This window comes from Mus caroli, unplaced genomic scaffold (genome assembly GCF_978045245.1).
Source record: "Mus caroli unplaced genomic scaffold, Mus_caroli_1 scaffold_8, whole genome shotgun sequence".
Lineage (NCBI taxonomy): Eukaryota > Metazoa > Chordata > Mammalia > Rodentia > Muridae > Mus > Mus caroli.
The window spans coordinates 46,551,692-46,579,136 of record NW_028227263.1 but is presented as its reverse complement, the minus strand read 5'-3'; the positions used below and the strand labels follow the sequence as shown (position 1 = coordinate 46,579,136).

Below are 27,445 nucleotides of genomic sequence, written 5' to 3'. Positions count from 1 at the left end.
GTGTGTGTGTGTGGGGGTGTGCTTTCTCTTTCTCCTGGTTTAGTTCCTGTGTTACATGGGCCCTCATACCTCGAACTGGCCTGGTACAGCACACTCCCTACTTGCAGTACCCATTGCCAGCCTCATTCATTGGCACCAATTTTGTCAGGCCTCCTTTCTCAAGCATAGCTCTTGTGCAAAGCTCAGAAGTTGACTATATCTTCCAGTCACCTACAGTTTGAAACCACAGCCAATTCCCCGAACCCCACTCTTCATAGCAAGTGCCCTTCAGGGGCAGGCACTATCTTTCCTGTTCTGCCTCGCTGGAAGAGTCCTTGACACACACCCTTCCCCTTCCTGAGACTGACAGCTTCTTCTTGAGTACTGCAATGCCCTCAGTTCTATGGTTCTTCCTTTTTGGACCATTTATTCTTCTCTCCATCAGTAAATTGAGTTTACCCCTCAAACTGGATTTATCCAGTCTCAACTTGGTTTGTGCATCACTTTTCCTAAAAAGTAAGCCCCATTTCTCTGAACTGTGTTAAGACAAAGACAAAGACAATTCGGCCCTTCACATGTGATCTGCTCACTCCTCTGTGAAGGTAGGATTGTCACTCCCCACTTTACTTCGAGTTCCTCAGTGGAAGAGAGGAACTTGCTTATCACACAGCAAGGCAAGGATTCAAGCCAGGTCTGTCCAAGCCTAATCTAGTATTCTGCTGAATGAAGACTAGTTTGAATTGGAAAGCTCAGGTCCCACCTCCCTGATCTGTTCTCAGCAGCCCCATTTCTGAAGCAGAGCCTCTTGGTCCTTAGATGTAGGATGCTTAGGACACAGTGGTCTTGTTAGGCTCGTGAATGTTAGGCACTGGGTGAAGGGGTCCCCTGCCCTTTTGACTCTTCTGACTCCCCGCTGCCCTGCCTGTGTCCTTCAGGGAGATGGTGTCTTCAGGAATGTACAAAATGGACAATGGCAAGCCTTGCCTCAACAACTGCTTTCCAGCCAAAAGTCTCCTTCGGTTGCCGGAAGAAGGTGAGGTGACTTCTCCGTTGCTGCCTCTTCTCTATGCCCATCTTCCTGCCTGGCGCCATTTTTGCTTAATTTCTCCTTGCCACTCAGGCCACCCCTCCCATTCCTCTTTTTGTAGCGCCCTCAGTCGGCCTTCTGTAGTGTGTGTTTAACCACAGTGGCTTCTGCTCAGCGGCCTCTCGTTGCTGACACTGTGGAGGCCCTACATGTCAATGGCAGCCTAACCCACCCTTACTCTCTGCCATGACCCTCTCCTTTATTTACGCCTCCTTCCCAGGATGCTCTTCTCACAAAGCTTTTGGCTATGTCCTGAATGTTCTGGTTAGCTGGAGTCTTCCGAAGCCCTTCCCTTCTCCTATGGTTTTCAAAGACCATCTTATGACCTCTGAGTCTGCTGTGCACCTTTCTTCCCATTTCTCTTATTAGATGAGTAATCAGGCTCTGTTCCACTCCCAAATGAAGTTGCTAATGTGTCTGTAGTTTTTCAAATATCCATCTAGTTAAACTCCCCCTGCCTGGGGCAAGGATGTTTAGAGTGAGCACAGCCTTAGAGGTGGAACACTGTCTAGAAGTCAGGTAGCTCTATTGCTTCAGATGAGTAGGTCAAGAGAAAAGCCCACCTTCTTTAACCCCTGGTTTCGTGACTTGTTACCTAGCTACTCTACTGTTAAGTATTTCCTTATCTTCCATAGAGAGATGGACTAGTCAATGGCTAAAACATGAGTAATGTAAACCATATATTCATATAAACCATATATGTGTGTATACATATATATATACTGCATAATTCCATACATATGGATCTGATAAGGTTTAATTCATAAACTAGAAATAGTATGAGATTAACTTACAGAGCTAAAACTGTTCTAGTTAGCTGATAGTAGATAGAATAATTATATCAGTATGCTATAATCAATTAAGTTATGTAACTGTGGGCTTTTCCACCTGCACATAAGTTCCCCAAAATAATGACTCTGAGACTTAATATATATGAATAAATGCTCAGGCCACAGGCTTGGGCTCCTTTCCCCTATCTCATAACTCATTTATCCCATTTAAACTAGTCTTAGCCATGCCACATGACTAGTTACCTCTCCTTCAGGATCATGCATCTGGCTTCCTTAGAGTTGAGGGTGGGGGTGTTGTAGCTTGTCAAAGGACCCCCACTCACAAAGACCACAGAGACTGCATGAGGATTTTATTTATCCAACATGTTGGGGAACCCCTTCTCAGCACCAGGCCAGAGGAGAGACCCAGAACAAAGAAGGAACACACTTTTTATACCTTTGTAAGGGCTGGATATAGGCACCAGGGTAGTTTGGCTTATTTTAATTGGTGTAGCCAATAATCTTTTTAGACATTGGTTGGCTTGTATAGGGTGACTCTCATTTTAGCTGTCCTTGTGGTTTTTAGTGTGAGGTGGGGCAGGGGAATTGTTAATCTTGGTTTTGACTGTTAAAACTATGTTTCTATATTGCTCAGTGAGCCAGCTTTTTTAAAAATCTGGCTCTGTACTTGGCCTGCTAGTACAGTGTGGAAAGTCTTTTCTGAAGGGGGAAGGTACTAGGTAGCCTTGAATTTATTTTGGATACTCCAGGGACAATCTTTCTGCACCTCATTCAATCCCAGAATATCTTTGTTTTTGCTGGATGTCCCATCTTCTAATCCTGCCTCAGATCATTGGCCAATCAGCCCTTTGACAGTGAATGCTTTTACACAGTGCACAAGAGATTATCTCTACAAAGTTGTTTTAAATTCTTCTTTCTTTCTGGGATTTCCCACTTAATAATTTTAGGCCATAGTTGAGTCCTAGCAACTGAAAACAGAGAAAAACCTTGGAAAGGGGGACCTTAGAATATGTAGGATATGGATTGACTCTTCTCTAGCCTATTCTCCAATTTGTTGAGGGGTTTGGTAACTAGGGATCAACCACAGGGCCTCACATGTGGCAGGCCAGGGTTCTACTACTGAGCTACATCCCAACCCTGTTCTCCCTGCTTCTCCTCTTAGGCATCGCTCCTGGCCACCTACTTGTTTGAATCCTGTGAGGAAACAATCAATGTGGATTCATGTTTTTTTTCTCTCCCTCCCTCCCTCCCTCCCTCCCTCCCTCAAACTCTCTCTACACACAGAAGAAAGAGACAGAGACAGACAGACAGAGAGACAGAGAGGGGAGTGAGGTGTTTATCTGCATGTGTTGGTATGCATACTGACTGAGAGCAAGGAGGTGTGGACTTAGTGAAGAATATACTCGATGCCTGGATCTTGGTTTCTAAATACAATTCTCCAATGAAAGGAATAAGAGCTCCCAAGAAAAATAGATCTTCACAGGTCTGAGGCAAGGAGAAAAGACTTCAGGTTGGGCTTTAAACATCTTGTGGTACCAGAAAGTGAAGAAGTGCTCACAAAAGCATTGAGGGCAGGTTGAAAGGACACGGGAGTCAGACAACAGAGCCAAATCTGGGAAATAAATAGCCTAGATAGGGAAATGAATAATGGTAGGATAAATATTCATGAGCCCATAATGATATAAATAAACATTTAAGTCAATAAATAAGTGGGAGAGAAGAAACATCTTTTCCTTGTGGTGAAACTCTCATTAATGAATACAGAAGGCATGAGGGAAATATAAAATCACTATTCAAATATCACAGTAATATTTTTTTACAGGTAAAACTCACTTTGGGGTAATATGTCAGTCAGGATTCTTTAAAGCAGTAAGGCTAGTAGAAGATGGGTAGATGGATGAATGGATAGTTAGATGATAGATAGATAGATAGATAGATAGATAGATAGATAGATAGATAGAACAAGTGGGTAGATAGAATAGGAATTGACTTATGTGATTATAGAGGCTTAGGAGACCCCTATGGAGAGCTAATCTGAGGTAGATATTAGTTTGTGTATTTTGTTTCCTGATGGTAAGAATGATGAAGCCCCATGCTTCTCATAATTTGGGTAAGTTCTACCACTGAGCTACAAGCTGCCCAATGTGGGTTTTTTTTTTAATTGAATATCTCTAGGTATCCCTGACTATTCTAGAACTTATGTAGACAGGCTGACCTTGAACTCACAGGTATTCACTGACTGTAGAGTGCTGGGATTAAATATGTATATCCCATGCATCCCCTCCCCCACTGTAGTCTTGAAGCAGGGCAAAGGGAGGACATATTAGTCAGGAAACTGGCAGATTTCTAAGAAGGGCTGACATCAGTCGCTGATGTTGCATCAGTGCAAATTGCTCCAGTACAGTAACTTCGTGGCTGTTATAAAGGCAAGAACAGAACATCAGGGGACCCAGGTGAAGGCTGTGTGTGGCAATCTGACTGTTTTTGCAACTTTTCTGAAAGTGTAAAGTTATCTCAAAATGAAAAATTATAAAGTAAAGCAAAACAAAAGAATCCTTCCTCAATCCTCCTTTCTGCTAAAAGCTATACCATTCTTGAGCTTCGTCAGGCTCCAGCACTTCCTATGGCTGCCTCTCCTGACCTTTCTAGCTTCTTCTCACTGATCTCCTGGCACATCTGGACCTTTCCTCTTGGGCGCTTTGCATTTTCTCATCAACTCAGACTTACCTTAGGAGTCAGGGATATGCTGAGTGTCAGGGAGTACCACCACGCCCAGGTGGGCAGCCTTTGCTGGTGGGGTTCCAGACTGCCTAGCCCAGAGCAGGAGGGGAAATGCCTCACGAGACCAGAGCAGGCAGGACTGGCAACAGTGGCTGAGTGTGGAGCCAAGCCCTGGATCCTGGGTCCCACAGCTATTCTGTTGTGTGTTATCCTGGCCCTCATATATCTGGGTATTTGTTGTTCTTCCCTATGCCTAGACTGCCTTAGTTTCAATCCTCATCCATCTACTAAGCTGGAATTCCTTCAGCCTAGTAGAGCTATCTCATGCTGGTAGGTTCTCTGGACTTCCACACTACCTCAGATATTATTGAACTGTTGGGGTCAGGGCTTCTGTCATGTTCATTGCCATGACCCCAGCTCTCAGCACAAAGTAGATGTCCTCAAACATCTAGGCAGGTGATGATGTGGGCTCACTACATCATTCGTTTAGCAGCGGTCACAGTGGCAAGTTCTGTGCAGGCTGTGTGGACTCGAAGATGAGTTAGTCAGACAAGGCCCCTGCTGTTAAAGAGTGTCTATTCCGGAGGGAGGGGAATGTGGACAACAAATGAGTAAGTAAATAATATAAAGATTACAGTAAATTCCAAGGTTAGATTAATTGCTAATGTGGAAGATAACAGATTATAGAACGTCATCATGATATTTAAATGGGCTTACTATGAATGGCATATTCTTGGTTTGTTTTTTTTTTAAGATAGGGTTCCATGTAACCCAGGCTGGCCTCAAACTTGCTGTGTAGCTAAGGGTGACCTTGGGTCCTCCTAGTTCCACTTTCTGAATATTGAGTTTACGGGTGTGCTCCACTATAATAAGTTTTATGTAGTGGGGGGGCGGGGTGTGAACTGAGGTTTCTGTGTATGTGAGGCAAACGCTTGGCCAACAGAATTACATCCCTGGGAGTCATATTAGTCTTTTTGCTGATGTATAAAATTGAGGTCACCGAGCCTAGTACTGAGAGATTAATCCTTCATGCTGACAGGGATCAGGGAGGACATCACATAACAGGAAGAATCTGATCCTGTCTCTTAACCAAACAGTAGCCTTGGGAGGCACACATTTGGAGATGAGGAAGGAATTGTACAGCCATCCCTCTCTTTTATCATAAGCCAGTTCATCCATAGTATACCCCTCACTGAGCCTAGAGGCTCTTGAATGAGACGTGTGCACAGACACTTCAGCAGTAGTGAGTGCTTGGTAGTGTCAGTACTCAGGAGATAAATTAGAGATAAATTAGGCATTAGAGACAAATCTTCTGTATTCGCACCCTTGTCTTGAGAGGCGTTTGGCCTTACTCACTGTCCCAATCTTCCCCACAGGCCGGGGACACTGGATAGTGTCTCGGAAAGGCAGCATGAAGAAAGGTGCAGCTAAGGCCTCCACTGAAGGTCAGGAAAGCCAGAAGAAGGTTTCTTTCGATACTGGGTTGAAGAAAACATCTCGGAGGGATAACCAGGCAGACGTTCTTGGACACATCTTGGACAGGTCTTTTCTGGTGAGAGAAAAGGCATTCCTGAGTGGCTGACAACATTATCTAAGGGAAGGGGAGGCGAGGGGAGGGGAGGGATGAGGACTCCTCTACTTTGTCTGACCAGGGGCAAGGACTGGTCTTGCCCAGGTACCACTGCTCCCACCTGACTTCAAGCTATGAGAGTGATGGTAGCATGACGAACTCACCCTGGAGATGTCATTTAACACGTGAAACCTTTACATACATCCTGCGCCCAAGGCAGGCCCAGGATGGCCGTCCTTTCTATATTGCTGCCACTGGTAGACAGGGAAAGAGGCCCCACATACAGTGAGTGAGTGGCCAGACCAGGATTAAAACCCTGATCTACCGACTCAAAAACCTGTACCTTTATATTATGTAAAATGGCTACACAGGGTGGCACATGCCCTTAATTTCTGTACTCTGGGAGGCAGAGGCAGTGGATCTCTGTGAACCTACTTAGTGAGATCCTGGCTCTAAGAGAGAGAAAAAAAAGACACTTTACAAAGTGAAAAGTCCAGCCAGGGCAACACAGAGAAACCCTGTCTTGGAAAAAACAAAAACAAAAACAAAACAAACAAAGTGAAAAGTTTTATGTCATTTGGAAAGGCAAGAGTGTTTCAGAAATAAAAGGTAAACTGAGGATTCTATGCCAGCACTGTGGAGGAACGAGAGATGCCTGTGCACCATGCTGTGCTCTGCTCTGTGGTGACTTCTCCAGGAGCCAGTGAGACCAGGGAGGTCCCACTTTCCCACAGCCTTTGTCCTTTGGTTTTAGCATTTGTCTGGAAGCAGGAGGACCCCAGGCTGGAGACAGCTCTCTGAAGAGACCTGGGATGGTGGGTTAGAGACCAGCCAGGCAGATTCACATCTGTTCTATGCAGTGCTTCAGTAGCTTTGCAGAGAAAGATGGGTTTTGTAAATATATACTAGGGGGCAGCATGGGCTCTCATTGCTCCCTGAGAGAAACTCTGGCAGCCTTGCTCGTTCCCACATTCTGATGGTAAGTCCTAAGACTCATGTGTCAGAGATCGCAAGAGAAAGTGCCTGGTCCACCTCACCTCCCTGAGCAGCACAAGCTTTCTGTGGAGCCTGTGGGGTTTGTTTTTCTGTTAGGACGGCTCCTCACTCACTGGGAGTACAGAGGTCAGAAACAGCAGTAAGGTGGTAGGGCAGACCACATCACTCCATGGTGCTCTTTGTCCCCTCATTCCCAAATACAACTGACCCTGCATATCCACTATATTCCTAGTCCCTAAACCACATGGCATAACAACTGTTTACATATTTCTCCACTATATACATATTACATGTATTTGGTATTATCAATAACTCAGAGATAATTGGAAATATAAAGGAGGGTATACATGGGATTTTTAAAAACAAACAAACAAACAAAACACTGCACCATTTTAAACGAGGGACTTGAGGGCTGGAGAGATGTCTCCGGGGTTGAGAACAATAGCTGTTCTTCCAGAGTGCCCAGGTTCAACTCCCAGCACCCACATGAAAGTTTAGAACATCTGTAACTCCAGCTCCAGGGGGATCTGAAACCCTCGGCTAACATCTGCAGGTGTCTTAGTTACAGTTTCCATTGCCATAAAGAGACACCATGGGAAAGGCAACTCTTATAAATGACAACATTTAATTTAATTGGGGCTGGCTTACTGCTTCTGAGGTTCAGGCCATTATCATCATGGCGGGAAGTATGGCAGCATCCAGGCAGACATGGTGCTGGAGGAGCTGAGAGTTCTACATCTTGTTCTGAAGGCAAACAGAAAACTGACTATTCTAGGCAGCTAGGAGGAAGGTCTCAAAGCCCACCACAATAATGACATACCTTCTCCAATAAGGCCACACCAACTCCAACAAGGCTATACCTAATAGCACCACTCCTTATGGGCCAAGCATATTCAAATCAGAACAGATATTAGGCACACATGTGATGCACAGACATACACATAGGCAATCACCCAGGTTTATAAAATAAAGTTAATTTTTAAGATGATCATGAAGTGTTTGGATGTCCCTGGTTTTGCATCCTAGCATTTCCAGCAGTTGAGTGTGTATGTGTGTGTGTGTGTGTGGGGGGGGCGGGATGACCGTCCCCGTGTGAGTTCCCATATTAACCGGCATGGTTTGTTACCTGCACTGCTGCTTTGGGTAGAGGAAACAATGAGAATGCTTTTCAGAGCAATGGGCTCTCTATGTTGCCTGTCAGTTCACTGGCACCTCTGATTGTACTACTGCACCTATGCCATTAACCCCACATCCCCAATGTATCATTTTGGGTAATATTACCTCTCCATTGGCACTAACTAGCCAGTCACTGAGCTAGTAACCAGGGGTTATAGTTCATGCTTGCCTCTTGCCCTCTGTTGACACTCCCACATTACCAAGTCCTGGAACTTGTATTAAAGAGTCATCACACCTACTTCCGTTCATGTCTTCTGCTACAATTCTGAGCCAAGCCACTATCACCTCTTATTGGGCTAATCACATAACTCTTAACTAGTTCAGACCAATTAGAATGCTTTTCTTTAGGGACATCGAGATAGCTCAGTGGGTAAAAGATCTTGCTAGAAATGTCGTTAACAACATCTGGCACATTGGTCTCTTCTGTCTTCTTATCCTTTCTTAGTAGGTCAGACAAGCTGATCTTTATGAAACTGCTGTCAGCCTCTACTTAATCCACTCCCTTGTTCAGAGCCAGTGTGGATCCGCATGGTCTCAGAACTCCCTCTCTAAAAATATCTTGCCTTCTCCTGCCTGGGAGGCCTTCGCACTCCCTGCCCACTGCATAGGATCATCTATAGCTTAGCTCTCAGCTGGAAAATCACACCCTCAAAGAAATGTTTCCTCCTTTTAAGACTGAGGTTGTGGCCTCCTGTTTCCACATCTCACTGGATCTTGAATTTCTCCTTTAACATAATCATTATATTTCTAAGTATTTGCTGTTTGCCTTTCCACTAAATGGTCACTCTGAGAAAGTATGGAAGGCACCTGCTGCTTCCCCACTGTCTTCTCTGAGCCTGTGTAGAGTTTTTTTTCATAGTAGGCACCATATGGGGCAGGCCATCATAGCTGGGATAAGGAATTCTGCAGCACTGAACTAGAAGATATTCTGAGGCTGATATCTGATCCTAACTTTTCCATTGTATACAGTGACACAGGGCAGGCAAAAAAAAATGCATAGCTTAAAGAGTACAGATTGAATCCGAATCATAGATCCACCATTTTCTAGCTACAGGGCCTCAGACAAGGCACCGTTCATCTCTTAACCTCATTAAAGGGGGAAGTAACTCTTTAACTAAAGTAATACTGGAAGTAAGAGCTAACCCTTTAACACAACTAATAAGTTTTAAGAAACACTATTTACATTAAAGGGGGTTCAATTTGGGTTAAAGAAAAGTTTGCTAATATAGTCAGTACGGTCTGTGCCCAAAGTAGTGCTCAGATAATATTTGGAGAATGAATGAATGAATAGCTGAATGAATGCACAAGCAAACAAACAGCAAGTCTATGAGAGTAGAAAACACTCAGCAGAAGTAACTCTACTCACTCCATTCTGTTGGGACCACGGGAACCAACTCTTGTGTCCTGTGTTCCAGCTGAAGCACCACTCTGCCAGGAAGCCAGCAGATCTTTGCACTATCAACGTGAGCGGCATGAAGTTCTCCAAGGTGAGGCCAGCATCAAAGGCGTGACTGAGCCAGATGTCAGGGGACCTGGACGATTTGCTTTGTGTATGGCACCTCCACAGTTCCTGGGAACTAGAAGTTAGTCTTATAGAAAGAGGGAGAAGAGATGGGCAGACACAGGCAGAAACAATATTCATACACAGACCTTGCTATGAATTTGGTATTCTGTGAATGAGAAAAATTCACCTGAAGAATCTGTTCTTGAGACGAGGGCATGGGTTGAGACTAATTCCTTGTGTGAAGTTCCCATCACATGAGCTAACCGTATGGTAGGGATATAGAAACTCTTACGCTGAGGAAGGATGTGCCGGAAGGTGTATAGCACCTTGTTTACAACAATGGAAGTTTTGAGTCAGTCTAAATGTGTACACAGCAGAAGAGGATAACTTGTCATTTACTCAAGCAAGGAATTCAAATGGACAAATTAGACCTATGTGTATCAACACAGTTTAATCTCCAAAGAGCTATACACATCTCACGTAAATCTCAAAGCCATACTCTCAAGCATAAAGACACATTCGTACCATAGTATGAATATAAAGTCTTAAAACATGTAAATAACCCTATGTATAATTGGTGGGCATAAACATTGGTCTATATGTTATATACACAAAAACTAAGATCAGGGATAAGGTGTAGGGTTTGAGGAGACCTGTGGAGGGTATGGTAACAGAGGCCCTATGTCTTCTGATAGTTTCTTTCAAGTTTAGACAGTTCAGACTCAGGTCTTTAAAACTGGGTCACGGTGGCTACATCTTCAAAGTATCACTCAGCGTGTGTTTCAATATGTTTGAAGTATTTCAGGGTAGAAGAAAACAGAGAAGTCCCCTTAGCCCTCCCCACGTGGCTGCTCTTACACTAAGAATGTCTCTCAGTCCCTTTTAGGCATCTGTCCTCTTAGCAGCTGCTCTGGTGTTTCTGCAGGCTCCTGGGCAGGGAACTAATCCTGTGTTTATCTGGCATGCTTTCTGACAGGCAAAGGAAAAGGACTTCAAACATTTTACGTCTGTGATTTATATCAATGCCTCTGAAAACCTGCTGCCTCTAGGTGAGCTTTCTCTTCTCAGAAACTGTCCTCCTGGCCCGCAAAGCACTCGTGTTAGGATTTGTCTGTCTGTCCACCGGGGGTCTGACTCTCATGGCCCTGGAGAGATCACAGATCTCGACTCTGGTGCTGAACTGTCCACTCACCAAGGGTTTCCCTGTCAGTTGAAGCTCCTCTCCACAAACACAGATAATCCTCTCCTGCAGCCTGGCAGGCCACCTTGCAAACGCCGGTGAGAGAAGGCCTTAATTCAGCAGATCTACAGTGCCCCCTGCTGGTGCCAGGACTGTGTGGCCTTTAGAGAGAAGGGCACCCAATTGCTCTGGAGAGCTTATGGTTAGTAGGAGAGATGGTTTCGGACTCAGATCAAAAGCAGGGTACATATATGCACTGGTGCAGGGAAATCAGGAGACACCAGGCGTGCATCCCAGAGGGACTTTAACCCAGTCCAGTGAGTCAGGAAACCTAGGAAAGAGTACCTGAGACAGGATCTTTTGATAAATACATTGGGCCAGCAAGATGGTCGAGTGGCTGCAAGCACCTGCTGCCAAGCTTGGTGACCTGAATTGATCCCTGAGAATCACATGATAGAAGAAGGGAACTGTCCTCTGACACCTGCATGTGCACACACCACACACACTCACACACACACACACACACACACACACACACACACATACTAATAAGAAATTGACTCAGGAATTGGTGCTTTGGATTGAAGGGCAGCTGTGGAATGGTATTGCCTGGTTGGGAAGAGTATACAAGGGATACATGGGGAGAAAAAACTGAAGCAAGACACACTGGCAAGGGCTTAATCATCAAGGGCTTTGAGTGTTGAGCTTAGTCCTCTAGACGGGAGAGGCGTGGAAGGCTTTTAACCAGGGAGTCTCAGAGAGGAGGGGTTTTCCATGGGAGGGGAATGAAGCTTGAGATGGGGCGTGAAGGGGATTGAGAGAGTGATCTGGGAAGAGATGGGAATCACGGGGGCAGGAATGAGTCAGGGGATACCCAGAGACAGTCCTAGAAGGGGTGTGCCAATGAGTTTGTTCCAATGAGTTGGAGGAGAGCATCTGTCAAAGCATCTAATGAGATCCTTGCCTTAGAAAAAAGTGTAGTCTGCTAGGAATGTCTTGGTATAAACAGGCCAAAAGGCCTGTGATAAATGCCCAGCTTCACTAAGGACAAAAACATGGGGGCCACTCACAGCCACCTGTAACACCAGTACACAGTTTTATGTCCATCAAATATTGGCAAGTATGAAAGACGCTAACCACAGCCAGCCCTGCGGAGTCAAGGGAGACTCTCGGTAAAAGTCAAATATAAGAAAGCTGTGTGACTCCTTGAAGGAAATTTGGCAATGTCTCTTAGAATTTAAGATGAGGCTGGAGATCTGGCTCAGCTGTTAAGAGCATTTGCTGCTCTTGCAAAGGACCTGGGTTCAATTTCTAGCACCCATGGGGGCCACTCACAGCCACCTGTAACTCCAGTTCCAGAGGATCCAGTGACCTCTTCTCACTTCCATTGGCTTCTGCACATACTTACTGCACACAGTGCCACACAGGAGCATACGTATAATAAATAAGTAAGTAAATAAATCTTTTTAAAGTTGAGATAGTCACTGCCTTTAGTAGTTCTGTTTCTAGGAATATATTCTACAGAAAGAGACTTACCCAAGGGAATTCCCCAGTCAGTGTCTTATTTGACCTGACTGAGCCTCCTGACTCTCAAGCTCTTGTAGGCTACATAGTACACCAGGTTCACTTAGAAGGTTCTAAGTGATTCTACACTTATGTCCCTGTAGGACTTCAGGAGTCCTACAGAGGAGTTCCCATGGTTGACTCTCTTGCAGAGCTGTCCACTAGCCAAGAGTCACCCTGGGTGCTGGAAAGAAACTCTCATTGAGTAAATGTGGGGAATCACCCTTGTTTGGAAATCTCATCAACACAGGAACCAATGTGCCATTCCATAGGTCTATATTACAGAAATCCCATGAAGGACATGTCTGATTCTAGGAGTCACCACTTAAAGAGGAGTACCCCCTTTGGGCATTTATAATTTATACCTTCTCCTGGTTCAGACATAATTTTCCACTCTGCAGTCATTTTTACCACAAGCAATAGTTGCCTAGTAACACAGTTACCATAGCATGTGCTTTAGGTTACCAGGGAAACAGGCCTAGAAAGTGAATCTAAGATCCAGTTGTCATGCAAGAAGGAGTCCTTGATTACCTCCCTCCCACATAGGTTACATGCAACCAACAGGAAAAGCGAGTGCATGTCGATACTAGAAAGATAACTAAGATACTGGACAAGTTTAACATGGAATAATCTTCACGTCATACTGTGAAAGGAGAAAAGCCACTGTACAGCATGTATTCTGGTTTTTTTATAAGAAGAAGACTATTTCAATACATACATGAGAAAAATGTTAGGTATATATATAAAATTTTGAGCAGTTGACACTAAATGTTGGGATTAAAGGAACATTTTTCCCCGTGAGGTTTGACTATTTGGGGTAAGCATGTTAGCATCTCTAATCAGAGGTTATCTAGGAGTGTGGCTCAGTGGTAGAGAGTTTGCCTAGCATGCACAAGACCCTTAGGTTGGCCCCTGGATTGGGAAGAGAAAATAATATATATCAGTTTTAAATGGACAGGCCTTCCATTTGAACAGACTTACATCTGAGCCTTAGTTTTCCCAGTTACCAGCCACCTTATTTCAAATAAGTCACTTAGCCTTCCAGAGCTGTCATTTCCTCAGTGATAGGATGAACGGCACAACTCTTGTTAGTGAAGTAGCTAGAGATTTAAATTTTTCTTGGAATCCCCTAGAGCTGGAGTAACAGGCAGTTGGAAGCCACCCAGGGTGGACGCTGGGAACTGAACTCTGGTCCTCTGCAAGAGCAGGGAATTCTCTTAACCTCCAAACCATCTCTCCAGCCTTATGGTTAGAGATCTGAGGTCTGTGACATAAAGCATCGCCCACAGCTGGAAGCTCAGTGAATGGTCATTAGCATCTTCCTCTGTAAGCCTTTCCAAGCTCAAGATTCTCTCTTATTCTCTCTCTCTCTCCGTTCCCATGTAGATGTCTTTCACACATTTCCAGTCCTAAAGGAATTGGAGCTTGCGTTCAATGGCATCAAGATGGTCTACGTGAAATATGGAGACTTCAAGACATTGGAAGTAAGTTGGAGGTAGGAAGTTTTTGATCCTACCTGTTCCCCTGTAAGAATGAGTATAGGTATCTCGACAGGTTATGACTTTGGGCAAAGGTTCTCTGGGCTTTCACTGCTAGGCTCTGGCTTCTTGCTTCTGGCCTCTGGAGAGGATGGTGGTGGTGGTGGTGGCGATGATGATGATGACGACGATGAACGATGATAATGATAATGATGGTGAGGAGGAGGATGGTGATGATGATGACGGTGATAATGATGATAATGAGGAGGAGGAGGATGGTGGTGGTGATGGTGGTGAAGGTAATAGTGTTAGTGGTACTGATGGCAGACAGGTAATTATGGCCAAGGTGTATGACCCTGGAATATAAGTGCCAAGGGTCATTCATATTCAGAGGAATCTATAAAAAGTGAGTTTCAACGGAGTATCATAGGAGGAAGAGTTTCATGGGAGATATATCTCCTTAGGTGTTTGGAGAGCTTGGATCCAGCTTAAAAGCAGGGTGCAGTGAGCTAGAGACTGTGTGGACCAATACCAAAGCATACCCTGACCTCAGTAAGCGAGGTTGGTCCCAGCGGACTGGGGTAGTCCCTTGGCCTGAAGGTGAGGATGAGCACACAAGGCCCCCGTGGATTCAACAGCACACTAGAGGTGTGGGCACATCCCATGCACATCTCTAGTTGTTCTCAGAACCTTGGGATAGAAAATACAGAAAGTCTGCTTTGCATAGCCTCATGCTTTCTTACCTCTTTTGACTTTGATAAAGGCTCAAGGGCCACTTTTTTTTTTTTAACAAGGGAATGAAGGTTTTGTCACTACCTGAGAGTCACTGCACACAAGAATTGGGGAATAGTGCTGGAAGTGGGGCTCAGCCCCTGGCCAGGCTCACTGTCTCCCCGAGTAGTGTGTCCTTCCCTGTGTGCTGGCCTTATAGTAGTGCACTTCCATTCACACCTTAGCAACATGTGTCCGTGTGCTTAGCTTTAGTAGCTTAAATCTGCAAGCATCAAAGGTCAGCCATGCTTCTGTGGGCCTCCCTTCACTTGTTTAGGGAGACTGACCTTGTCAAAGAGTTGCTGGCCTTCATATGGCAGAGTTTGTAAACACTTTTAACACACTGAAATGGACATCAGCTCAAGATGGTAGGTATGTCTTCACACTCTGAAAGCATCCTGTGCTGAATGCAATACTGACTTCTCTCCATGTGACTTTTCAAGTCACACTGAAGATGACAGCAGTTTGCTCTGACTTGGGTCATCAGTTGGTCCTCAGACATATTATTCAGTATGCAAACTCTCAAAGTCCAATAAAACCCAGTGGAAATGACTGATGCAGCTTGGAGCTATGTTAAAGCATCTTTCTGTCTTGTATTTTGGTGTTGACAGTGGGAAGTAGATCCTAGACATGAGAGATCCAGAGAGCCATTTCCCCACCCTCTGGGCCCAGGTGCCGCCTAGGGGCTCCGTTGTTCTTTGACTTTTTCAGAGAACAGTCTGAGCACACAAGAGTTGCATAGTGTGCCTTGAACCTTGTCTTCCTCTGTCTTAGTCAGGGTTTCTATTCCTGCACAAACATCATGACAAGAAGCAAGTTGGGGAGGAAAGGGTTTATTCGGCTTACACTTCCATACTGCTGTTCATCACCAAAGGAAGTCAGGACTGGAACTCAAGCAGGTCAGAAAGCAGGAGCCGATGCAGAGGCCATGGAGGGATGTTCTTTACTGGCTTGCCTCCTCTGGCTTGCTCAGCCTACTCTCTTATAGAACCCAAGACTACCAGCCCAGGGATGGTCCCACCCACAAGGGGCCTTTCCCCCTTGATCACTAATTGAGAAAATGCCTTACAGTTGGATCTCATGGAGGCATTTCCTCAACTGAAGCTCCTTTCTCTGTGATAACTCCAGCTGTGTCAAGTTGACACAAAAATAGCCAGTACATCCTCCTTCCAAATACCCAAAACACAACACAGGTACCAGTGGCCAACCAGAGGGATATGATCACACGCTTTGACCCTACGAGTGACTAGTTTGGCATCCAGTGTTAATCATGATTGATTTTGTGCATGGCCCACTTTATCTGATTACATCTGATGAAGATTATTTATCCTACAAACCCAGCCTTGTCCAAAGGTATTTGTCTACAAAGAAACCAGACTCATTTTAGGATGCAGCATATAAATGAGAAGAGGAAATCTCTGGACTAGTCATTTGTTCTCGTCTCTCTGTGATTTGCAAGGGCTCCCTGGGGAAAAAGATAAACATGTCAAATATCCTGAATTTGCATCTCACAGTAATGAATACTTTGATGTGTAATAAAACTCAATGTGGCTCAACCAGATACAGCAGCCAGGCTAGGAATCTTCTGTCCTTGTCTGTCAGAGAGCCTGCCCCAAGGGGAGCAGCCCAGAGTGGAATTCTTCCAGAGTCAGTTCTGGAAAACTTAGCTTTGCTGTGATTTGATTTTGTGTTTACAAATCTGAAAACCGTTGAGCAGGACCCCAGCCCCAGCAGCCAGAAGGCATGCTTTCTTGCCTGTGTCCTGCTGGCCTTCTGCTGGCTCTAGGCCTCATCCAAATAACTTGCCCCGAGGATAAAGTTTCTCCCGCTGTAAAATCTGGGCTGGCTCTAACATTCTGCAACCTATGATCCTACAATTGTTTATTTCTTTGAGCTACCCCTCATGGAAAGCAAATTTGGATCCAACATTAAATAGTCAAAACAGCCAGAATAAGATTTGTGTGTGTGTGTGTGTGTGTGTGTGTGTGTGTGTAAGAAATAAGAAACTAAGTATGGAAAACTTTGGGTCCATATGCTCATTATTAGTTGTGGCTGTCACAAGTAGTCATCCTTCTGTGAGAGGAAAGAACTGCAGACAGTAACAGTACAGAGACTGCTGAGGCCTGCCCCAGCCTTTAGGGAAATGGCACTAGGCAGAACCCAGTGTCCGATGAAGGCTAAAGACTGATAACCTCTGGCATTATAATTTTATTATTTGTGCTTTAATAAGCACAATAGGTCTCTTACTCCGTAACTTTCTTACTATTTGTGCTGATAAGTGCTGGTTTCTTTCCTCTCTGGCTCAAGGACCTCTCCATAGCCAGGTGAGAGGTTTAGAACTCTTCGTGAACCAGAGAGAAAAGAAAAGAAAAGAATTATAATCCTTTACACTGGCAAATATGCACAGATACACAATACTCATACACACGCACATATGCACACACACACACATACACACACTGGACAGGCCTAACCACCTGTCTCAATCAACTGTACAGTGCTTATTCATGTTTACATACATACACACAGACCTACACATGTACATATAGACAAATAGGCATATATATTTGGTGGAATGGATGGGGCAGAGTCCCATCAAGCCACACTTTATTTCTTTTCTCTGACCTTTTTATAGACAGAAGTTCTTAGAAAAGTACCTCACAGATGAATGTTGCACAAAAGCGGAATTACAGAAGGATGTTCATAGTAAATTCAAAATAGTGTTTCATTCTTTAAGCTCATTATAAGTTCAAAGCAACAGTTTCACATGGCCTTGCTTTATCATGGCTCACACCTGTGGCGTCATCCTTGGATCTGACCTAGATTGAATGTTTTTCCTTGATCACAAATTTGTTCCAAGTCTATTTCTCTTTGTAATGTAATTATGAAGGCCCATTGTATCCCTTATCATGCAGCCTTTCCTTACTATTCTATGAGGAGGGGCACATTCTCTTCTTGAGTCTAACTTTATTATCTTTCTGGTGAAACAACTAAAATCATCTTTTAAATCCTTCTTCCTAAAATTATTTGAATCAAATGAGGAGTTCTATAAAATCATTAATTCATCCAAACAACATTAATTCATGAAAGTTCATCTTTATGTAGATCTGCAGGAAATTTGCTCAATAGGGTGTGACAATGCCCAGGAACCCTTAGGCTGTATAATAGTGACAGGAAAGGCATATCGGTTGCAAGAGGCAATCCTGAGATGAAGTCTTTTGGGACCTTGCCTCTCAGACCTTGCCCATCATATGCCAGAAGAAGAAGGAAAAGGAGAAGGAGGGGGAGGAAAGGGGGAGGGAGAGGAAAGGAGGAGAGGAGGGGAGGGGGAGGAAGGGGAGGGGAGGGGAGAAGGAGGAAAGGAGGAAGAAAGAAGAGAAAATAAAAGAAAAAAGAAAAGGTGGACCACTTCCAGGAAAGTCACTTACTAGCCTTGGCCTCTCCTAGATGGCTTCAGACAGGAGGCAAACAAGCAAGATGTTGAAATGTGAACTTCTCATTGCCAATTGGGGTACACTATTCCTTTTTTAACTAATTTATTTTGAGACAGGGTTTCTCTGTGTAGTCCTGGCTGTCCTGAAACTCACTCTATAGACCAGGCTGGCTTCAACTCACTGAGATCTGGGATTAAACACACACACTAATATCCTGGTCTCATAGTTTTTTAAGTGTAAGGATCATTGGTAGCTCACTAGCCACGAAGGAGCATCAGGCTAGATTTGCTTGCTGGTCTTGGTTCACCAACTCTTGAGCTTGAATACCATTGAATCGGCTCCGTGTGAATAGGTGGAGAGTGAGGGCTGAGACTCGGTAGTGCTGTGTGAGCCTGAAGAGGTGGCTTAGGACATCTTGCAAAGGAGCTAAAACTATCTTATGGAATAGGAACCGCCAAGTTTTAAGTTGGAGCATACTGTGGTGAGGGCCATGTGTCCTGGCTGCTGTCTGAGGAATAGGTTGGCAGGAATGTGAGAGACACAAAGGGGGGAGGTAAAATCATAGGTCTTGGCCGTCCACACACAAGTATGAGACACAAGGATTTCCCCATCTTTGCCTGTGTTTTTTCCAGGCCTTGCCCCTCTTCTTGTTCCAGCCAAGTGAGATGGCTCTGTTCTGTGCACCTCAAGCCCTGTCTTTCCTCCCAGTGCTTGGAACCTTTCACGTCCTGGCCAGTCTTATCAAACCTCTCCTCTGCCACAAGCTTCCCTGATACCCAGACCCTTTGCTGTTCTCAGAACAAGCCAGCTACCTCCTGACTCATGCCTCTTTAACAGTTTGGTCTGGGGATGGCTCACATGCTGCCTCTCTGTGAAGCCTGCGGAGACACTCTGGCAGTCCTGATTGTTATTTGTGGCTTGTGTGTGTGTGTAGACATCTATCTAGGCAGTATCACTTCTGTCTTTTACATTTTACTTATCTCTTGACTGTTTCATGTATGTATATAATGAACTTTAATCCCCTCCATTCCTAGTACCCTGTGTCCACCTCTTTCCTTTCCTGCCAAAACCCTTCTTCCCAAGACCCCCTCCTGCTTTTCTGACCTTGGTGTGGGAGACCCTCTGGGTTGCCTGCATGAGCATAGGTGGGAAGCCATTTACCAGGACATGGGCAACGTATCACCACTGAAGAAAGTGACACCCTGCCCCTGCCACTATAGCTACCAGTGGTCTTTCAGAGACAGGCGGGGCCCCATGAGCCTTTCCTTCTTCTCTGATGAGATGTTGATGAGCCCAGTCCTGTTCCAGTAACCATGACTACCATGATGTCATGAGTGCACCATCCATGGCGCCTCCAGAAGACAGTTTCACCTGCATTCCTCCCCAACCTTTGTTTCTTAAAAATCTTTCCACCCCTCTTCTGTGATGGCTCCTGAGCCTTGCAGGAGGGGACGTGGCTGTCCCATTTAGGGCCGAGCACTACACAGTCACTTATTCTCTGCACTTGGATCAGTTGTGAGTCTCAGTATTAACCTCTGTCCACTTTAAAAGATGCTTCTCTGATAAAGGAAGAGTCCAGCAGCATCCCTTCTTAGCGGACGGACATAGTTTGCGGCCAAAGAAAACAAAACTGGGACTTCCCAGAGGGCAAGAACAAAATAAGCCTTCAGTATGGAGGCAATGGATGAAGAAATGGTAGTGGTGATGATGATGGTGGTGGTGGTGGTGGTAGTGGTGCAGAAAGAAAGAAGGAGGAGGAAGAGGAAAAGGAGGAAGAAGAGGAGGAAGAGGACAAGGAGGAAGAGGAGATGATGACAATGACTACACAGCAGAAGGGGGCAGCAGAAGAAGGGGGCAGCAGCTGATGGTGGGGTGACCATTTGGATTCACTGTTTCTTTAGGCTAATTCATTTAAGTTCACTTTCATGCGTGTCTGTTTGTGCCAGGGCCTGTGCTCAGTTATACAGCTGCTGTGCTGCAGTGATATGATTCCTGACATCAAAGGGCTTACAATCCAATCCTCCACTGTGTGCCAGACAAAGTACACGGCACACCTGTTTTTTATACATCTCGAGATATCTCAAGATCCTGCAGACTTAGACAAATATCCTAGGATAGTTTAAATAAAGCAGATAAAGTCAGGGGAGGGGGATAGTCCACCTGGCCAAGATTTGGGGAATATTTTCTAAGGCAACTTTGAGATGGCCTTTTGGGGCTGGGATTCCAGTGCTCAGAGAGGGGCATTGTTCTAGTGGAAACATGCACAGAGTGACTGGCAGGACAGGCAGGGAGGAGGGAGGAGTCTGGGAAAAGATGCACAGTGGCAGCTAAGACAAAGAGAAGTGAGCCTGACTCCAACAGGCTGTGAGTGCCAAACCCAAGACGCTATCCTGTGGGCGAGGGGTACCTAGAAGTGAGGAGGGAAGGGGGCAGAGCCAGCTCCCCGCCTCGAGTTTGGGCATCATTGTCATACATTGCTTCTGTTATCCCATCTTTTGTTTTGCATGGTAGTTCTTGGACCTTTCCTTCAACAGCCTGACTGAGGAGGCCATCTGTGATCTGGGAATTCTGCCACATCTCCGTGTGCTGCTCCTCACAGGCAATGGGCTCACCTCTCTGCCACCTAACATGGCTGTCAAAGAACAGTAAGTTCTACATCTTTGAGTTTGTCCCGTGTGTTCCCCCAGGACATGTCTGGGTCCTAACATCAGAGGAATAGCTCAGAGCAGCTCTTGTGGGGAGTTCTGTAAAGACAGGCTTTGATTGCCCAGTGCGAGAATGCTGCCTACTTATTCTCCCAGGAAATCCCTCCAATGGATGCTTTCCTGTGTGTTCACTTGATGGTCAGAGAAGAGAGGAAGTGGCCTACGAGCTGGGCCTTGGACAATGAGCGACCTGTGTGAGAAGCCCTGCCTCTAGAGTCAAAAACACTTGATCCAAATCTCAGCTTAAGAGAGATTGGAGCTGGGCATGATGGGGCAGGCTTTTCATCCCAGCCCTCAGGAGACTGAAGCAGGTCAGTGTCTGTGAGTTGTAGCCAGTCTGGTCTACCTAGCAACTTCTAGCTAGCCAAGGCTACATAGTAAGACCTGTCTCAAAACATATGCCCCTCTACACATGGACACATGTACCCATACACAAACACATACATGTACATACATGTGCATGCATATACACATATACACACACATTTGCAAAGCCATTTTCCCTGCCTCTGATCTTTTGTAGGCAATGGGTATTGCTTTTGCTAGCTGCTCCTTAAGTTTACTTGCTGGCCTCTAAATCACCTTTGTACATTTCTGCTCTGCATCTTTGTTGAGGCTGTTTCTTCTGCCAGAGTGTACTGACTTTCTTTTCTGAATAATGACACACATGTGTTTACTGTGTGCCAGGCATTGTTCTTCACACTCTAATCCTCCTGACAGTTTTATGAGCTAGGTGATTATCATCCTGTTTTCCAGATGAGGAAACTGAGGTAGAGACAAGTTAAATAACTTCCCCATATTTAGAAAACTGGCTTCTTACAGAGCCAAGATTTGGATCAAGTGTTTTTTGACTCTAGGCAGAACTTACAGTCATCATGGTGGCTTCTCACACAGGTTGATCATTTCCAAGGCCCAGCTCCTAGTCCACTAACTCTCGTCTCTGTCAGGTGAACTGCATGTTTCCCTGGCTTGTCTGTTGAGACCTAGGCTACCTAAACGTGTATCTCTATAGAAGGTGGGTAGATGGCCGGTACATCTGGCTCCTCCACGTGGGTCAGGAGTACTCTCAGAGCTAGAGCTCTGTCTCAAGCATCTCTGATCGGCAGCAACTAGACCAGGACACAGTGCTTTTCATTTACTGTGTAGTTGACTACAGTTGGTACTGACCAATGAGATGCTGATGCTGACGGTCCTGGTGATGATGCTCATTGCCATGAAGAAAGGTTGGTGAGGAAGACTGGTGATAGCAGTTAGCTGCTCCAGGTGGTTGGGATAATAGCGGTCATTACATTTAAGGTTTCTTTAGTTAGGGTTATGTTTCCAAGCTGGATGTCACAAACCTAGTTCAAACTAACTTAGTATCAGTGAACCACTAGTGGTGGCATGTGCTTAGAATAGTATGAGAGACTGAGGCTGAAGGATCATGGGAGTTCAAGGTCAACCTGAGTTACATAGTGAGTCCTTATCTCCTATAAAAAACAAGAGAGGACTGGACAGTCGGTTCAGCAGTTACAAGCTCTTGTTGCTCTTATAAAAAGGACCTGGGTTCAGTTCTCAGCACCCACATGGCAGCCAGCAACCATCTGTAACTCCAGTCCCACAGCATCCAATGCCCTCCTCTGCTCTCCATGGGTACTGCATACATGTAGTAGACAGACAGACATGCAGACAAAACAGCTACACACTTCAAAAAAAATTTTTTTTTTCTTTTTGGTTTTTTGAGACAGGGTTTCTCTGTGTAGCCCTGGCTGTCCTGGAACTCACTTTGTAGACCAGGCTGGCCTCGAACTCAGAAATCCGCCTGCCTCTGCCTCCCGAGTGCTGGGATTAAAGGCATGCGCCACCACGCCCGGCCTCAAAAATATTTCTTATAAAGGAGAGGAAGGGAGCTTATAAATCTAAGAAGTCCCACAAACAAATCGGCTGGATCCGTGCAGAGGGTCACTAGGGATAGGGTGTGTCAGGGTTCTGGTCCCATATGCAAACTTCTGTCACTGTGTCTGTTACTTGCTCTTAGACCCTTGCACACTGCCTTGTTTGCCTTTGTGCTGACTTCGTTCGGAGGTAAGCGTTCTCTGTGATAGGAGTTGTCTCAATCAGACTCACAAAACCGTATCATAATTAGAGAGGATTCCCTTACTCTGAGGAGAGAACTCATCACTGGTATTTTATTATGGAAAATTTCAGAAATGCATAAAAATAAAGTTATGGTTGGAGTATTCAGTATCCTTTCAGATGGCTCATAGTCTAAAGGTTAGGTCCCCAGCTGATGGCACTGTTCTGGGAGTTGCCGAAACTTTAGGAAGTGAGGAGGCCTGGCTATGCAAAGTTCTTTCCTGGGAAAGGCCCTTGGGGTATCTTGTACATCTCCAGTGCTTGTCTTTCTCTGGTTCCTGCCCTCCATGAGCTTGGTGATATCTGCCACAGGCTCCCATCAGTGTGACATTCCATCTCACTGCAGGCCCAGAATCGAGGAGTTCAAGGACTAAAACTGAAACCAAGAGCCAAAATAAATGATTCTGCCCTGTAAGTTGCTTTTCACAGGTGTTCATCACAGCAGTGGGCAAAATGATTAACACGAGGAGAATAGATGGGAAAATGAGTTCCCATGTTCCTTCCACCAAGTAGTGAGCACCTGACAGTCGTGAGATTGTGGCCAACCTGTTACAAACCTCATCATACCCCAGTATAGATTATTCTTAAGAAATAAGTACCCAGTAGTGAGTAGTGAATCTACTCACAAATGAACAAGCAGAATCATTTATCATGTATAAATATTCAGTATGTGCCTCTAGAGATAAGGACTCCTTTAAAACTCATAACCAACAAACCTTCATTCCACCTCCAGCATCACCAATGATAAGTAGAGAGACTTGGTTACTCCATCAGTCTTAGAACACGGCTGGAGCAAATGGAGAAGAGGGACATGGAGGAGCAGAAGGGGCTGATTCCATCCATTGGAAGCTAGCGCTGATGGGCTAGAGCCAGGAGTCTGCATCTGCCACTGGACTTTTAGAGAGGCCATTGCTTTAATTCTAGCTCAGCTGCCTCGGCCGGCCTTTGACAACACAGCAGCCACTGTCTCACACACACACACACACACACACACACACACACACACACACTGGCCCAGAAATGAGAAGCAGAAATGTCATTATTATTCCACTATCAGACATCACTGTGAGAAGGCATTTCCACTTCCCTCTGCTAATCCCTAGGTCCTTAATGAGAATGCTAATGAGAAAGCCAGCCTCATATTGACGTGATGTTCCCACTGTAAGTCAGGGTCCCCGTCTCCCCAATTCTACATATCTAGTATGAGTCATAAAAGCTATTTCATCGGAGGATTCTGGGCAGATGGTAGGCTAGGAAGCACTTCAAATCTGTGTCCTCACCTAACAAGTGCATTGGCAGAACCTGTCATTAGGAGACCATTGGGGGACTTTAGAACCTGCTGAAGACTTATCTTCCAAAGGAAGATGGCTCAGTCATCAAACTGCTGATAATTTCAGCTCTTTTCTCAGTAGCTAGACCCCTCCTGCCATTCCCAGTCTGGTGGTAATAATCACACGTATAACTATGAACAGCTTGCAGTCCCCAGAGTGGGCAGAAATGTCCCTGTTCTCCAAGTGTCGGGGATCTGTCCTGTGACCATCGACTGCTGCTTCTGATTGTGAAGCTCAGGGAGGTTAGTCAATCATCCACTGTGGCCCCACACACTGCTTAAGCCACTCCCACTTCTGTTAAAGAAACCTCAAGACTGGTAGTGTTTCTTCATCTCCCTCAAGAGTTCTCCCCACTCCTTGGGAGCCAGATAAAGTGTAGGATATTCAAGAGCAGTAGTGTATGTGGAAGAAATTAGAAACTCACCATGAATGTCCAGAGAAAGGGACATGGTCCAAAATGATCTGAGAAGACCTGATGTTGATGCCTCAGAACAATCCTTGCCATGAAGATAGCCTATAAAAATGATAATAACCCAACCTCAGGAAACCTTGATGACACAGGAGGCTGCTAACGTGATAAAGACCTACCACCTTAACAGATCCCACATTCAGTTCTCCACTAAAAATTCCAAGCTGTAGAACAATCTGAAGGAAGATCTTCTAGAGAGAAAATAAGCCTCAGCAGCGGTGAAGGTGCACGACAGCTAACGGAAGACAAGGGGCGAGTCCAGAGAATGACGCACACGCAAAATATTAATAGTAGCAAAGAGAGGGAAACTGAAAAGAAAACAGAAATTCTACAACTAAAAGTTACTGAGGTGAAAAGGTCATTGGGGAAATTCAAAGGCAGGTTAGAGCAGTCAGAAGAAAGGATTGGTGGCCTTAGAGGTAAGACAGTAAATTTACCAAGTCTGAGAAATAAAAGGATCGACATCTATAAAGCTTGAGGAATCTGAAGATCTACTGCCAGCACATCTGTCTCTGTACTATGGACGCCCTGGAAGAGGAGAGGCAAGCTGGAGAGGGGGAAGGAGAGGAAGGAAGGGAGAGGCAAGAGGAGGAGAAAAGGGGACAAGGGGATGGGAGGGAAGGGAGGAGGGAGGGAGAGATTATTTGAAGAAATAGTGACTCCAAACTTCCCAAGTTTATGTGAATCTAAACACCCACAAAGCTCGGTGGATGCCATGTACACACACAGACACACCACAATCAGTGTCGAAGATAGAGAGGAATTTGAAACCAGTACAAGAGGAAGTCCCAGTAAGATTATCAGCCTTCAGTAAGATGGCAGCCAGAAGGCAGAAGTCTACATATTCAGAGTGCTAAAGAAAAAGAAAAACCTGTCAACCAAGAGTCCTGTGTCTAGCAGAGCTGTGGTTCAGGGCCTGGAGACATTGCTGAGTGCATTCTACTCTTCCAGAGAACCCAGCCTGGATTCCTAGCACGCACGTCTGGAAGCTTACGACGGCCTGTGATTCCAGCTCCAAGGACCCCGAGGGTACCTGCATTCACATATACACACACACGCACACGCACACACACACACACTCGCTCACTCACACTATTAAAAATAAAACTGTCTTTCTATGGTAAGGGAGAAATTAAGACATTTCAAGATAAGCAAAAGCAAAATGAACTCATTACCTCTAGATGTGCTCTGTAGGAAGTGTTAGGGCAGGATGTGGCCAGAGACTGGTATGAAAGAACCCTAGACGGTAACCCAGAAACAAAGACTATACAATATGTGCACAGACTATACTAGACTGCGCAGAAAAAATGATTATGCAATTTTTGTATATTTAGGTCAGTACACAGTCACCACGGTATCATTGTAATACTATTGCAGTTCCGGCTGTAGAACACTGTGGAGAGAAGGTGAATCTGTGTCCCAAACCGTGTAGGATCACTTTAATAGACACAGTGCTCCTTTTTGAAGGAAGAGATGCATCGCAGCCAGTCCCTCGCTCCAGGAAACAGTGCCCTTTGCAGCAGGCACAGCAGTGACCTCTGCCGTTGGCAGATGATGCACAGCTGTGCTTTGATGAGGGGAAGTGCAGAGGCTTCCTTCCTGCTGTGAGACCAGTTGGCCACCTGACATTCATGGAATTAGGTCTCCTTGTCCATCTGGTCCCTGAGATTGCTGCAGTGTATATATATCCACAGAGGACATATCAACAGGACAGGACTAGCCTTCACGCCCCACCTATTCTGGAAGTTCATTCAAAGATCACTCCAAACCACCCTGCTAGCAGTTCTCTCTCCCTCTCCCTCTCCTCCCTCCCCCTCCCCCTTCCCCTCCCTCCCCCTCTCTTTCTCCCTCCCCCCTCACTCTGTCTCTGTCTCTCTCTCTCCTCCCTCCCTCCCCTCCCCCCTCCCTCCCTCCCTCTTTCTTTCTTACAAGCCTTATATATTGTTCACCCACTGGTCAGGAAAGGTCTGTGCTTCTGACTCTCCGAGCAAGCAAGCGGATAGTCAGGTGAGTTGCTCCAGGCTTTGCTGCTGTGTAGAGCCACACCATATACAAAATAATTTGCAAGTACAGTAGAGGCGTCCCTGGGCTCCTGGTCTTGAGGCTTTAGCTGTGGGCTGATGGAGAGACAGCGGCACAGCTGGAATAGGCCCCACAGGAATCTAAGCCATGCGTTCCAGACTTCCTGGGAACTGACCTTAAATGATGCTTTCCCCAGACTCAAAAAGACAAGTCCTGCAAGATCTCACTTATACATGAAATCTAGAACAGTTGACGCAGCTGAGCATTTAGCTCAGTTGGTAAAGTCCATGCCTAGTGTGCACAGAGCCCTGGCCTCAACTCACCCACCCCCACCCAGCATAAACTCGGTGTGGTGGCACACAGCTGCAGTCCTAGCCTCCAGAAAGTGGAGGCAAGAGGATTGGGTGTTCAAAGATGCGTTGTGCATCTGAGGCCAGCTGGGGTACATAGGATCCTATTTCCAAAAGTAGGGCAGGGAGTGGCTCCGTGGGTAAACACTGGGGTGTGCTTGTCCACCCACCTGTGACTCTTAAATCCTAGGGTAGAGATAGAG

General features: G+C 45.5%; 1 protein-coding gene across 3 annotated transcripts in view; it reads left to right on the top strand.

Annotated features, from left to right (window-relative positions):
* Xrra1 (X-ray radiation resistance associated 1) overlaps positions 1–27,445 on the top strand; it is a 67,518-nt gene that overhangs the window by 7,342 nt on the left and 32,731 nt on the right. For 2 of the 3 annotated variants that reach the window (XM_085841494.1, XM_021167599.3), the window contains 6 exons: positions 915–1,012; positions 5,955–6,130; positions 9,736–9,807; positions 10,801–10,873; positions 13,954–14,051; positions 20,762–20,895. In XM_085841494.1, coding sequence (XP_085697620.1) covers positions 919–1,012; positions 5,955–6,130; positions 9,736–9,807; positions 10,801–10,873; positions 13,954–14,051; positions 20,762–20,895 — 647 coding nt within the window. In that variant the 5' untranslated portion in view covers positions 915–918. The remainder of the gene's footprint in view (positions 1–914; positions 1,013–5,954; positions 6,131–9,735; positions 9,808–10,800; positions 10,874–13,953; positions 14,052–20,761; positions 20,896–27,445) is intronic. The other variant, XM_085841495.1, reaches the window with a different exon arrangement.